Below are 15,521 nucleotides of genomic sequence, written 5' to 3'. Positions count from 1 at the left end.
GAAAATATTTCAATCCATTATTGATGTTGATAAAAAAAAAATAATCAAGAATTTTCAAAAAAAATTTTCTTGAGCGTAACAATCGTCTCTTTAAAGATATTTCCATGTGCCCTGTATCTCTTTTGGAAGATGTCACACCTGTTGCCAATTGATGCTTAAAATCTAATCTTTTTGTAATTATGGTATTTCCACCATTACCTTAAATTGGAGAGCTTTCTTCTAGCTCTCATTTAGATTCGGAATTTGATGAAAGTACTATGAATGTGTCAACCTAATTGAGATATTCCAATATACCCATCCATCTTTTTCACTTCTGGTTTCTTATTAAAAAAGGGAAAGAAAAAGAAGCATAACCATTTCAAACATTTTATATATGAGCAAATGGTATTGAGCAAAAATAGGTGAAAGTGGCCATACAACGATCATTTCCATTTTATTTAAGGATTGTTATGGTCGCTTTATAGAAACGTCGTCTGTTTTCAATAAATAATGTGAACTTGATGAAATATAATACATAAGGAAGAAGAAAATAGTTTCTTTTGAAGGATGCAAATGTTAAGAAGAAAAAAAAATGTGTTTACATTAGAAGGCACTCTTTGTTGAATATGGAAACCTTTTAAGCAAAGAAAAAAACTTTGAAAGTTAGACTTTGGTATTTTTCTCATAACCAATAAGATAATTAAAACAAAACTAAACAAATAGAAAATTTAGTATTTATAACTATAACTACATTATTAACATCTATTTAAGCTTTTTACAAAATATAATACAAAATTATTGATATACAAGTTTATTTTAAAAAAAAGAAACAAATATTATTATATATAAATTTGGCTAAATTATATAAAAAAAAAGTCTCTGAATTTTTTTTTTTTGTTTAAAATATACCAAAGTTTTTTTTTAAAAGCTACAATATTATACTTGTGATCTTTTGTAAATGTTTTAAAACTATATTTGGAGTAAAAATTCATTGATCAAAACTCTTTAAGAATTATAATCCATCTCCTATTGCTCTTAATTTAGGTGCTTTTTGTAACATGGGATCTCCTCTAGCTTTTTGTATCTTTTCTCATACTTATTGAATATCAATGAAGAGAAGTGGGTTATAACGAGGATGTTAAGATTGTGCCAACCTAATTGAGATAGTCCGATGCATTTACTGACCCACAACACATACTTTTTTCAAAAAAAAAAAAAAATCATCAGATCAATGTTGGATGAAAATTGATATTGAAAATGAGCATGGTAATTGAAATAAAAATTCGGACTCAAATAAAATACAATAAAACAAAATAGCAAATATAGTATCATTATTAACAACTATGTAGACTTTTACAAAGTATAATACAAAACTATTGTTTAACAAGTTTATAGATGAAAAGAAAGAAAAAGGAAAATTATTGTAGAATAGTTTTTTTTAAAAAAAAAAATAGAAAAATTATTCAATGAAGACGTTACAATGCCCAATATATTAGATACTAAATGGAAATGTTTCCACGATATTTCTTCTTCATATATCCAACCATCATGGAGAGCTACCAGACAACGTTGTGACAGCTGCCTTGAATAATTTATTGTCTTTATGGATACATATTGATGATTGAAAGAGCTATGGCAGCCAATTGAAAAAAGTCCTTATTCCACCTTGTCAATGGAGAGGAGACACCTTCTTTTTCTTTAAACCCATCTTCACAAACCCTAGCAGCATCCATCACTGAGCTCACTTTGATGTTAGCATCATTATAATGTTTTGCTATGTATGCTTTCTTTCCTTCTTCCACACTAACAATGGCATCCGAATAGACTTCTAAACAATCATTTAAGCGAACCCTTTTATAAGAGTCTATTTCTTTGTTTTGTAATAGCTTTTCTACATACCCAAATGAGTTGCTTAAATTTTTCTGAATCAAACTCAATGAGATGGCGCCGAGTTTTCGAAGATCGGCCGAATCGCTTCCCGAGTGAGCACGGAAAGATGAAATGCAGAAGATGTAGTTGATGTTCGGATCGTTGTTTTCGCATTTTTTGCAAGTTTTTTGGACAAGATCACCAACAACAATTGTGGTAGAGATGTTGAAGATGATGTAGAGGAGGAGGAGAGAAGAGAGAGGAGTGATCATGAAAGATGATAATGAGAATTTGGGCTTCATGATGATCTTAATTATTCTTTCTTTGTATGAGTAAACTTTGAAGTGATTTTCTTTTTTGTTGGGATCACTTTGGGACTAATTTATAAAATTTTGAATTTGGAACTGTAAGCTTTTGGTGGGTTTTAGTTGTCAATTTTGAATTAGTTGTAATGCTTTTTCTTCCAACAACTTCACTCTACTTTAATTAAGGGTAAAGTGAAATATTACAAATTGAAAAAAAAAAAAAAAAAAAAAAACTTGGTGAATACAACTAAATCATGACATCCAAACACATGGGCCAATCATAGGACGCCACGTGTCAAATACAATTTCTTAAACGTTTTTATCTTTTTATCTTTTTATTTTTAAGGAAGATGTATTCTTATAGGTCAATATTTCAAAAACAAAAAAAAAAATTAAAGTCCCTCATATTGGAGAAAATTGTAAAATTATTCCTATGACATTTATCGATAAATTGACCGTACTCAAGATAAATCAAAGGCGTAAGATGATTTACCAAGTGGAATAATTGGATTCTACCCCACTAATAATAGTCACCTTTTTTTAGTCAATCTCTTAGCACCTTGTTAGTTTATGCATGCTCCATTCAAGTTTATATTAACTCAATGGTTTTAAGAAAGAAGGAAAATGATTACAAACTAGGAGAGTTTTGAGTGGTAAGTTGAGTTTCGGAGTTAATATGTTGGTGTTATAAAGTTTGTGTTTGTGGTGCAAAGTTGTTTAGTTAGAGTTAAGAAGTCTGTGTTTGAGGTATAAAATTAGAATTTCTCGATAAATGTGCAAAGGAGAGAAAGATGAGAAGATGAAATTTGCTTGATAAACGTGCAAACTTCAATAGTGAATAATATTAGAGTTGGTAGAGTTGAATTATTTAACACTCATTTATGAAGTCGATGGACTAAACATCAAGAAATATTTAAGTAAAAAAACACAAGAACAACGAAAATTAAGAAAATAAATACACAAAAACTCAAAAAAAAAAATCATCTCACTTTTTCTATACTAGTTGTTGTTTCCTCTTAGGTTACAAAAGGTTGTCCGTGTGCAATTTATATTTCTTAAATAACAAATAAAAAAAAAAAAAGATAAAAAAAAAACCAAGATAGAAAGAAAAACGTAAAATAAATAGTATTTATCTTATGAAAATGATAATAGATAGCAAAAGAAGGAAAAATATCTATCGATATGACACCATTTAAAAATAATTGCATATATGATAAATGTTAACCAACCACATTTTAATTTTTTTTCCAATTTCCAAGTTTGTCCTTCTCTACTCCTCTTCCTTCTCTCTTTTTCTTTTTCTTCTCCTTTAACCAGTGTTCTCCATTCTTTTTTTTTTTTTTTTCCTATTTCTTTTCCTCTCTTATTGAGTGTTCTATATATATATATATATATATATTATATCCTCATTTGGCTTCAATTTTTTTGTTATTTTTTCATTACTTGCTTCTACTTTTTAATTTTTTTTTCTTTCTTTTTTCATTGTTAATTTTTATTTTCCATCTTCAGCTTTTTCTTTGTTTACTTTTACCTTTTAATTAAAAATTAATTAATTATAAAAAAATTGAGAAAACTAAGTTTTAAACCAAGGAACTTGAAAGAACTATTTTTCTCAATTTCTGAAATTTGAGATATTTTTTAGAAACAAAATGAGAAACGGGAATGTACAAATAGACCCATTTTTTGTAGGACTTTAAAAGTATGAAATTTAACAATAATAAACTTTTATCATTGATCTTGTGATATCAGTAATAGACTGTCTATCAGTGATACAAACTACGTGCATCAGTGTTATAACTTAGATAGATATTGTAATATTTATATATCGGTAATATCAATTATCTGTCACATTAATGATATAACTTTAAAAGAAATCAGTCATATTCATGTATCAGTGATATTGAACTCAGGTAGATTTCAGTGGTAGAAGTTTATTAGTGATAAAAGTCTATTATTGATAATCATGATAAAAGTTTCTCAATAATAGTCATTGATAGCTTTGGATGTTAGCATGAATGAAAATCTATAAGTGATAGTCACTAATATTTTCTATCATTGATGGCTAAATCTTTGATGATTTTCTTTCATGTTTAATAGCCATTTATAGAAGTTTATCATTGCTAGTTTACTTTAGTGAATTTAATTAATAAAGTGGAATCTTGAACTAAAGTGTAAGTGAGATGCCTAGAATTGTTCATTAATAGAATGTTATCAGTGATGAAAGCTATCAATGATAGCATGTTATTTGATGATAAAAAGGAATGATAGAAGCTATCTCCAATAGCATGTTATCAGTGATAGAAGTTATCACTGATAACCACGATGTAAGTGATATCATGATATTGGTGATAGAATTTATGTGATATCCATACATCAGCTGATTTCATTTTGATGAAAGTCTATCATTGATAGCCACTGCTAAAAGTTATTAGCGATAGCCACTGATAGAAGCTATCAGTGATAGAAGTTATCAGTGATATTCATATATCAATCATATAAGTTAAGTATATATCAATTAAATGAATGATTTTAATGATATTAGTGATATGACTTACGTAGATATCAGTAATAGTCACTTATAGATCTCTCACCGATAAACTTCTATCACTTATAACTTTAAATGTTAATTTTTTAATGTTGATAGTTTCCTTTCAAAGTTGATAATTACTTATGAAAGCCTATAATTGATAGCTACTGATAGCCTTAAGTGTTAATATTTCAAGTTTGATTCCAATTGATGAAAGTGTATCAATGATAGCTACGATAACTGATAGCAAATTGAAAACTAATATTTCAAGTATTACTATTTCAAGGTTGTATTAATATTTTTTAAATTGAAAGTTATCACTGATAGCAGCTATTAGTGATAGCAACTAATGGTAGCTATGCTATCGTTGATAGTTGCTATTAATGATAGCTTTTAATTTGAGAAAACCAAAAGAAGAAGCATGAAATGGTGGGCTGCTCGTCGGTATTTTAGTCATCTACCAATTGACTATCATGATAGCTGCTATCAATGATATTTAGCGCTAATTTTGTGCCATATCCCTAATATTTTTATCCTTGAACTACATCTTTTATTATTCTTGGTTTAATTGTTATTTGTGCAACCAACCTATTATCTTAATAATAATCTATAATAGCAAAAGACTTGAAGATTGAATATATATCTATGGGAAAAAACTTCCCACTTCCAATAAAGAAATAAATAGAAGATGATAAAGAAATTAAAAACAAAACACTAAAATAGGAAATAAAAGAATTTAGATGACAAACTCCAAATTAAGAGGAAAACTACAACTCAACAGAAAGAAATTCACTATGTGAAAATTTGTTACAATCACATAGAATAATTCTCTTCTTAATCCCAATTACAAGAGCACTCTTTCAAAGCTTTTCTATTACTCTTTTTCCCATACTCAAACTAGAGAATATATAAATGGAATTTAATAAGAGTTAGCACACCTATGTTTGAAGTATTTCTAACTATTACAATTTGAAACCAAAGCATAGGGCTCCTTTTATAGTGGTTCAAGCCTATGACTTCTTTGAACTTCTCCGATATGGGACAACAACACTTCTAAAATTTTGCCAAATCTTTATATTAATGTCTAAATATTACCTTGATCCTTGTACTTTTAGTTTTGATTCACTTTGGTCCCTATACATTAAAATGTTCATTTTGGTCCATATAATTTCAACTTTAGCTCATTTTGGTCCTTGATAACTCATAGAAATACAAGTTATTGTAGAAATTTATTTAGAATAAATAGGGAAACTAGAGGAAAATGTATTAACTTGAGAAAAAATTCATGTAAATAGACAAGCTTTACACTCATGTATTTACAAAACCCTTTATCCTGGAAATTATGAAAATTAACGCTTTGAACGTAGAATTATAATGAGAAGAAGAAAAAACAACTAAGGAAACTGTAGCCATGGACGTAGAGAGTGATTAGATCGACGTCCAATCTTGTATGCAGAGAACCACACGTTGAGCATAAAACATGAAGAGAGAAAACAAAAAATGCGTAGGCGGTGGATGTCAAATCAAAAGATGCAAGTTGATAGTTGATCTGAGGCAAACGTGGCAGAGCCAATGAACCTATGTTGCAATTATTTGGCACAACAGAGCATAAAATTAAATGCAATTGTGAAACATGAACCCTACTTTCCCTATTTAAATATGTTTATTGTTGAAATTAGTAAAATGAGAGATTTAATATTTAAGTTAAAGTGAAATTGTAGGGAAATGGATAAAGGATAAGAAAATGAAGAAGGAAAATGCTTAATTATTGAAAATTTCACTCTCAGGTGTTTTAAATTAGCCTAGCAAGAAGAAATTTTGGCCAAGTGTTGGTCGTAAAAAGGTGGCCAAGCATCGATTAAACACTAGGCAAGCATCAAATAAGCACTAGGTAAGCATCGAGTAAGCATTAGGTAAGCATCGAGTAAACACTAGGTAAACATCGAGTAAGTATTAGGTAAGCATCGAGTAAAACCATGTATAATCGAGGAAAGGATCATGCATCGAGTAAAGGCTATCATGCAGGCCATCGTGCATCGAGTAAAGGCTATCGTGTATTGAGTAAAGGCTATCGTGCATCGAGTAAAGGACATTGTGCATCGAGTAAAGATTATCGTGCATCGAGTAAAGACTATCGTGCATTGAGTAAAGGCCATGGTGCATCGAGTAGAAACTATTGTGCATCGAGTAAAGGCTATTGTGCAGGCCACCGAGCATCAAATAAAGGCTATCATGGATGAAGTAAAGGCTATCGTGCATCGAGTAAAAGCTATTGTTCTGGCTATCAAGCATCGAGTAAAGGCTATTGTGCATCGAGTAAAGGCTATCGTGCATCGAATAAAGGACATCTTGCATCGAGTAAAGACCATCGTGCATCAAGGAAAGGCCAGGCGCGAGCGAGGAAGCGCTCGATTGCATGTAAGGATGGGCACAAGGTGGTAAACATTTTTAAATTTTGAGAAATTGAGGGATTTAAATGAAATTTTGGGAAATTTGACAACTATTAGTTCCATTTGAACCAAAAATTGTAAAAAGAATTAGGGGGAAAAGGGGAAAGGAGGAAATGGGGAAATTCAAGAAGGATAAGATGGAAATGAATTTTTGATAAAACTTGAGAAACTCAAGAAATTGGGCTGTTAATTTGTGATTTGAGGGACAAAAGGTGGGAGATATATCAACTAGGTGTTGAGACTGATCGAAATTAGGAGTTGTCAACTGAAAATTGAAGGTGGAAAGGCAAAATTTAAGGTTCTCGGCCTATAAAAGGGGAAAAGGAGAAATGAGTTGAAATAGACTCAATCAGAGAAATTCCTCGAGGGAAAAGTAAGTTAAACCTCTGGGGAATTATTAGGAAAGAAATTGGGAGAGTTTCATTAAGAAATTGTGGCAGAACAAACAAGAAAACTAAGGAACATGCTGCTGGTTGGAGGTCACGCGAAATTCAAGGTATTGTGCAACCTTTGGATAAATTCGAGGACTTAAATAGTGATTTAAGGCTCCAAATTCAAAGGTAAGATACTTATAGGGTTTCTTGGGAGTTATGTGGCTTTTAATTCGATTATTTTAAGCTAGAATTGAAGAAATTAAATTCTGAAATTTCTCGTCGGAAAATAAGTACCCGTGGGAAGTTTGATCGATTTCAGGCATTTTGGGGAAAATCGGACGTTCAAACTTTAAGGTAAGATAGTTTAGATGATGGGTAAGGGAATTTTATTTTTTAATTAAAGTGGATGTGGCTGAATTAAGAGAATTTGGTCGCCGGAGGCTCGTCGGAGGGGCTAGCCGGAAACCTGAAAATTTTGGGCTATAGGGTGAAGAAAGAGTTGACTTATTAGGTTTGACTTCTGTCTGTCATCTTTTCTTCGTCATTAAAAGCTATTAATTTCTAAACATAATTAGGAGTCCAATTGGTATAATTATGCAAAATTGGAATCTTAAGTCAATTTTTGAAGTTGATTAAGGGGTTAATTTAAAGTAAACCCTAATAGGGGTTAATAGGAAAATTATGCAAAATTGGACAAAATTAATATTAACTAAGGTGTTCCCAACCTTAATTTAAGTTCTAATAGATATCAATAAGATGTTTTAATCTTGGGATTGAATTAGTTTCGAATCTTAAGTTGATTTTAAGATGATTTGAGTATGAAAGTGTAAAGTAAAACCCTAAAATTGAATGATATTGGGGTTTGAGAAAAATTAAGTCCATTTATGCTTAATTTTAGTTCTAATTAAGATACTTTGAGCTTAATTGGATTAATATGGAAAATAATTTTAATAATCAAGAGGATTTAACTATGGGTAAATCCAAAAATGATGGAAATTAATTTTCATTAAATATCAATGTTGGGGATTTTCAAATTAATTTTAAAGTAACTAAAGGATCAAATTGAAAAGTAAACTCTACAATAAATCAAATTAGGATTTTGGAGAAATTTAAGCATAATTGATTGGTTTGTGACTATGTGGAGAATAATTAGAAGAATATTAACTAAATTTCAAGATTTATAAAAAAAAATCCGTGGGACGGGGAGTTTGAAAGGAAAGCAAATTGACGGTGAGTGGTTTATATTTTTGAATGTTTGGATGTATTATATATTTATACCAGTTTGGTAAACTTGGCATGATCTGAAAATATGTTTTCTTGGATTATAATTATTATCCTTTTGTTTGGATGACTGTTTTCTCTTTGAGTCTTGGTTTTGATGTTTGTTTCTATTGGTTTGACTGGAAACTGGAAATTGTACCCGGTATATTGTTAGCGTACTTCGTGGACGTTTGACTGAAATTGTCAGTATATCTGACTGGGATTATCCACGTGCCGAGTATGTCTAGTAGGAATTTTCGACATGTGCACATTCGACAGGTTGTTTGGGGTACTGAAAATTGTTTTTTCAAACTGGTTCATGGTGATTTGTTATGTAATTGGAGGATTATGTGATCATGCAAACTTTGTCTCATTTATTAATTGAATGCATATATTCGATAGTTGTATAAACGGTGATATTGCTTTCCCAAAAATGTTTTGAAAGCAAATAATATTTTAGCTTGAATTTACCACTCACTGAGCACTCTCGCTCATGTTTTTCCAAATGTTTTTCTAAATTCCCCCCTCCTCCCCTCCCCCCAGGTATCAGAAAGATGGCGATGGATTGTGCTTAGAACCAGTCGACGAAGTGATTGTGGAAATCATCCTGTCTTGGCAGCTGTATTAGGAGGGTTCAGACACATGGTAACAGTGTAATCTTATAATTGATAAATTATCATGTATTGTATAAATCACTTCTAACTGAAATAACTCAGTTATAATTTGTAATAGGAAAAGAAAAAAAATTCCTAGACAATAGAAGTTCCTAATATCTGTCATACTCCCTTTCGGGTCAGAGTGGTGAGCTCGGGAAGGGTAGTAGTGTAATCTTATAATTGATAAATGTTCATGTATTGTATAAAACACTTCTAACTGAAATAGCTCAGTCATGATTTGTAATAGGAAAGGAAAAAAAAATCCTAGACAGTAGAAGTTCCTAATATCTGTAGTTCCCACACTCCCTTTCAGTCAGAGTGGTGAGCTTAGGAGGGGGTGTGACAGTAATTGTGTTAGTGTATCATTAGAAAAAGGCAAATAAGCTTCCTTCTTGACACCTATAAATAGCCCATTGAAATTGAAGCTATGTGTTAGACTTTCTTCTAAGAGATTGGTTGAAACTCTGCCCAAAATCCTCCATATCTCCACCATCGTCTTCAACCTCTCGAGCTTCTCTTTGACGTATTCTGAGTGAGAAATCAGTTTTATTCTTTGAAAAAAAGTGAGAGCATCGCTAGCCTCCGTTGGAACCACCGTGAAGCAGTCACCATACAAACCAAAATATGTCTTCATTAGCCCCTTCTCCTGCCCTATGCGCATCTACCTCCCTTGATCCTGAACTCTTAGCCACTGTTTTTCCTCTAGAACCAACCCTATCACACTCTTTTTCACCATGTGGGGGAGAAAGCCAAGCCAAACCATTCAACACCACAACCACTGTCGAACCGCACGAGGAGAATTTTCGTCCTGACAGTCTTGAGTTGGAAATGCGTCCACTTCCACCATCTGCAAATGACCTGGTGGGCACAAGTGAAACAAGAAGAAGACACGAGAAGGATGTCTTGAGACATCCTTGCCAGTATTGAACGCAGGGGGCGTTCAGATGATAAGGAAGTAGTCAATCAACCGAGCAAGGGGGTGGTTGAGGAAGAAGAATGAAACTGAGAAAAAGAAGGAAATATTGTCGCTACATGGGTCTGTCCTTGCGACGAGCGGCCCTGAAAAGCTTGCATCAAGCAAGTTGAGTCCAATTCGCTCAAAGGATGGGCTAGTTATGAGGATGTCTGCAGCGTTTGAGAAGAAACGGGCTCAAAAGAGGAAGGTGACAGAGCTGGAAGTTGAAGAAGTGGTCGCATGGCCAATAAAGAAGTTGCTTAAAGAGAAGAGTAGAGACATGGCGACCGCATCCACCGACCTTGTAGATTCAGAGAAAGAATAGGAGGTTGTGCTTTAAAAAGAAATTAAAAAAGAAAAAAAAAACACAAGCGCTAAACCATCTAGTGAAAGCATTGAAACAAAAGAGATGGAAGCACTTAGCAGCCAAAGTGAGTTCCAACACATTTTTAGTGTAAGTCTCTGAGTTCAACTCTGGACTCATCAGGAAACCATGTTTAAGTTTACACTTGGGTTCAGATAAGGTCTATAGTTCAAATTTTCCGTTCCTATTATACTAAAAAATTATGGTTTTAAGTTTATTTTTAAATTATTTCTTACAAAATCATATAAGGAACCAATGATATAAAATTGCATCAACTGCTCAAACAATGGAGAACATTATTGGAAGGAAAGTATGGATATTTCTGAGAAAAAGAAATTAATGGAGAGGGAGAATAATGAAATTATATTTGCATTTACAAAATTGACCTTTATATACCCTTTAGATACAATGGTATACGATGTGGAAGAACTTATCAACACACTTCTTAGATTTATCTCTTTTTTCTTTTATTCTCTTTTTTAAAAACAAAACAAAAGAAAAAAACTTAGATTTATTTATGGACCTCAAGAAACCGCACTTGAAATTTAGAAAATGATTTTTTAAGAAGAAAAAACACCAACTTGATCTTTACTTCAATTGATAATGACCTTTTAGTCAAGAATCAATAAACCAATAGGAAGGAAAGTGTATATATATATATTATCAAAAGAATTAAAAGATTTATTGGAAACAATTATATAAAAGGAAGGACAAGACCATAAGCTTCTATTTCCCAATTCTGCAATGTAATGATAACAAAAAAAACATTTAAAAAAATTAATATTCCACAATTGAACAAAGTAACAACTCAAAAAATTACCAATCAAAATTATTTAAATTTAAATCATATTTTAGAATCTGACATCATATTTAATTCATTTTTATTAAACCATTTTAAATGCTCTAGCTATTTCTAGAGAATTCCTATTAACCTTTCAAATATTTTATTTTATTCTCTAAACTTTACACAAATTAAAGATGTTTCAATCATTATTATTAAATCCAACACGAAAACAAATATTTTTAACTATTTTCGAAAATAAATGTACATACTCTAATTTTTTTTTCTAAAATAAACATCTTTATGATATGAATGATAAGTTTTTAGAGTATGGTTTACTATAAAGTAAATATACAATAACAATAATCATAACATATTAAAGTAGAGATAAGAAATTCGACTATTGCATAAGGACTAAAAAATTTGTTTGTTATTTTGTAAATAAAAGAAAAGGCAAAGAAAAAGAAACTCTTAACTCGCAACCAACAAAAATGGAGAAGTTGCATCCATGTGTTTCAGTAGTTTAGAAGTCAATTTCTTGAGTTTATGAGTGAAAAAAGAGAGATGGCCTTAATTTGCTTGTATTCAATGCAGAGGAATAAGACAACTCACAATCATATCTTTTTTTGGAACACAAAAACCTTGCAGAATTTCATATATAACATGAAATTCATCGTACCGACAATGATAAAAATTATTTTTTCTTAAAAAAACAACCATTCTATACACTTTTTGGACTCATTTACATATATAATTTATCTTATAGGATTCATTCATCTAACTTAATTATTCATAATTGAGCTACTAATGAAACAATTTTTTTTTGTCCAACAACTTGTTATCATGTTCTTAATTAAAATTTCGTCATAACTATAGACAATCCTACTTCACTTGGCTTTTGCAATCATTTGGTTACATTTAATCTTTATACCAATAAGATTGTCTATCGATATGTCGATTTATCCATAGATTGAAAGTTTGATAATGATACTAAAGATTAATCAATATGAATACAAACCAAATATTAAAAAAAATATCATCTACAAATACTAATAATTACAAGTTCTAAAAATTAGTTTGGAAGTAAAAATAAGTTTATTATTAATCTGAATAATTTTTTTTTATTTCTTTATTTATAGAAGTATCCTACAATATCGCTATTATGTTGATACGTTTGCATAATTGAAATATCAATAACTTAATCTTGTTTTATACTTTTTTTAAAAATTGGAATAGTTAAGTATCTATTATTTTTTTTTAAAAAAAAGTATAACTTGAGACATGAATGGATAGATAATCCAACGACCATGCTCTCTAGGTTTTGAATTGCATAACAAAGTTTGTTGGTTGTTGTCGAGAAGTTAAATATGTTTCTAAGTACAACCACTAAAATATTAAAGCAAACATAGTTTAATTGACATATAGAATGTGTTAGAACAATCAGAAAGTTAGTGATTTGAATCCCTTCACTCTTAATGAACTTAAACATATATATATATATATTTGGTTATGTTATCAATGTATGAAATTTCCATTTTCACTTCCAAGTCGAAAATGACCTAAAAGAACAGAAGATGTTGATTTATTTCAGAGTGGAAAGGAATCATGTCTTAAATAAACGGAGTTTTAATATCTTAGTACCAATAATTATTAATGCTTTTGTGATAAGAAAGGATGTTAAATGGTTAAAAGAAGAATGTTGTTTAAAAATAAACATTCAACTCTTGGATCTAATTAAAAGGGATTTCACTTTTTATATATGCTCATTTCATATATTAAATATAAATTTTGATTCAAAGATAACTATAATATAATTTAACTTATTAGAGATATATCCTTAATTACAGTGTTAGATATTCAAATCCTAGCTCCATATTGTTGAATTAAGAAAATATCCTATGTTTTGTAAAGAAGAAAAATTTTCATAGATAAAAAAAATATAAATATTGACAAGCTTCTATCACATGATAGATAAGGATATATTTCTATCCGTCTCTATAAAAAAATTAATTTTTTAAAATAATTTCTCTTATTTTTTTATATTTAAAAATAAATACAATAATTAAGTCTTCACATTTACAACTTAGAATACATTACGGAGAATACACCTCCTTATTGAGTAAAAATTCCAATCATTTTTCCATTTTTACAATTTTTCTCAACATTAGATCAAATGCAAAAAAAAAAAAAAAAAAAGTAAAAAAATAAATACAAAAATGGTAAGAAAGAATAATATGCAAGTTTTGCATAGGGATAAAAAAAAAGAAAGATAATATATCAATCAAAGCATATAGTACATTGGTTGCCACATCTCTATTCAAATCTTTTCTTATTAAGAAGTAATATTCTCAAAAAAAACAAAAATTTAAGAGGTAAATTTAACTCAAATGATCTATTTCAACAGTTTTTATTTTATTTTATTTTTTTCTTTTTGGAATTTCTCAAGCAAGCATATTAATAATGGACAGTGCAATAGCCGACAATTCAAAGGCATTATGATTCCTATTAGTCAATGGTGAAATCACCCCTTCTTCCTTAAATCCATCTTCACATGTTGAACAATCATCCATAACCGAGCTGATCATCGAGCTTGCATCGTCGTATCGCCTGGCCTTGTAATCCTTCCTCGCTTGCTTCATCGTCAGGGCCGCATCGGAATAAAGCTCCAAACAATCAGCCAAGCACGACTTAACCAACGGGTCGCCGGGCTCTTTGTTTCTTCGCAAGTTCTTGATATGGTGGCGCGTGCTGCTCACGTTGCGTCGAATCAAGTAGATGGTAATGAGGCCGAGGCGGCGGAGAGTGGTGGCACCGTGGCCGTGCTTGGTCGCGGCGGGTACGAGAGATGTTAGGCAGAAATTGAAGGAGATATTGGGGTCTTGGTCAGAGATGGTTTTGCAAGTTTTGTATAAGAGGGAAAGTGTGTTGTTGGAAGATTTAATGATGAGGAAATTGGAGAAGAACATGAACAAGAACAAGAAGCGAAGAATGGAGTGAGAAAGGGAAGACATGATGATTTTTTGTTCTTTTTTGTAATTTTTTTTTTTTTTTTTTTTGTGTGAAAGGTCTTTGTGTATTATGGTTATTCATTAGATGGAATGGTTTTATAAAGGGTTTTGGGGATTACAATAATTATGATGGATAGGAAAGAGTTAATCACTGTATATAATCTAAGATATTTATCTAAAGTTTAACTTCATTTAATGAATCTCCACACCAAATCTCAAAGCCTAAATCATATATGTACTTTCAGACATTCAAATCTCGTCACATGTCCATAAAAAAAAAACTCTTTTGATATTTAAGTTTTCAAGTTTAATTTTCATTTGGGTCTCTATATTATTCAAAATGTTACATTTTTACTCCTTAATTTTGAATTTAACTTTCATTTGATCTCTAGATTTCATGATAATGTAACATTTTTATCTTTGAGTTTTGAGTTTTGTTTTTATTTGATTTCCGGATTTCAAAATTTACATTTTTAACCCTTAAGTTTTTTTTTTTTACTGGATACTCACTTTTTGTCTTTGTTTTTAATATCTATTGATTAATTTTAAAAAAATAAATAAACTATAATCAAATTATTGTTCACTAATTTTTCATCGGTACTATAACGAATTTAAAAAAAAAAAGTATTATTTTGAGAATTATAAAACTCAAATGGAAATTAAACATAAAATTGAGGAATAAAAGTGTGTGAATAGTGTTGGCATTTGGGATATCAGACCTCGGTGGCCCTTGGTCGTCCATTATGAATGATTCTGCCATTCCTGATATAAATGGTGGCCAGGATCTTCACGAATGGCATCTCAACAGCAATGGCCCTTTTCATATTTCCACCATCAAAATGGTCCTATACCAGCCCTGTCTGATGACACCATAAACATTGAGGGGATCATTTTTGAAAACCTTTGGAATTCTTACATCCCCAAAAAGTGTAAGCTTCTGATTTGGACTGCTCTTCACAGAGGGAGATACTCTACAAAGGAGACTGCCTAAAA

At 30.7% G+C, this 15,521-nt stretch overlaps 2 protein-coding genes across 2 annotated transcripts; both read right to left on the bottom strand.

The window, feature by feature from the left end:
- Window positions 1–1,283: 1,283 nt before the first annotated feature.
- LOC120068026 (putative invertase inhibitor) lies at window positions 1,284–2,217 on the bottom strand. Its single transcript, XM_039019696.2, has one exon. It carries the CDS (start codon window positions 2,148–2,150, stop codon window positions 1,581–1,583), a length of 570 nt encoding a protein of 189 aa, XP_038875624.1. The 5' UTR covers window positions 2,151–2,217; the 3' UTR covers window positions 1,284–1,580.
- Window positions 2,218–13,774: 11,557 nt separating this feature from the next.
- On the bottom strand, window positions 13,775–15,147 carry LOC120092767 (putative invertase inhibitor). The gene has a single exon (XM_039050961.2). It carries the CDS (start codon window positions 14,529–14,531, stop codon window positions 13,962–13,964), a length of 570 nt encoding a protein of 189 aa, XP_038906889.1. The 5' UTR covers window positions 14,532–15,147; the 3' UTR covers window positions 13,775–13,961.
- Window positions 15,148–15,521: the final 374 nt, after the last annotated feature.

Source organism: Benincasa hispida, chromosome 12, assembly GCF_027475165.1.
Source record: "Benincasa hispida cultivar pf3 chromosome 12, pf3_genome.v1.1, whole genome shotgun sequence".
NCBI classification, from domain to species: domain Eukaryota; kingdom Viridiplantae; phylum Streptophyta; class Magnoliopsida; order Cucurbitales; family Cucurbitaceae; genus Benincasa; species Benincasa hispida.
The sequence above is the reverse complement of the archived record's forward strand: the minus strand, read 5'-3'. Positions and strand labels throughout refer to the sequence as shown.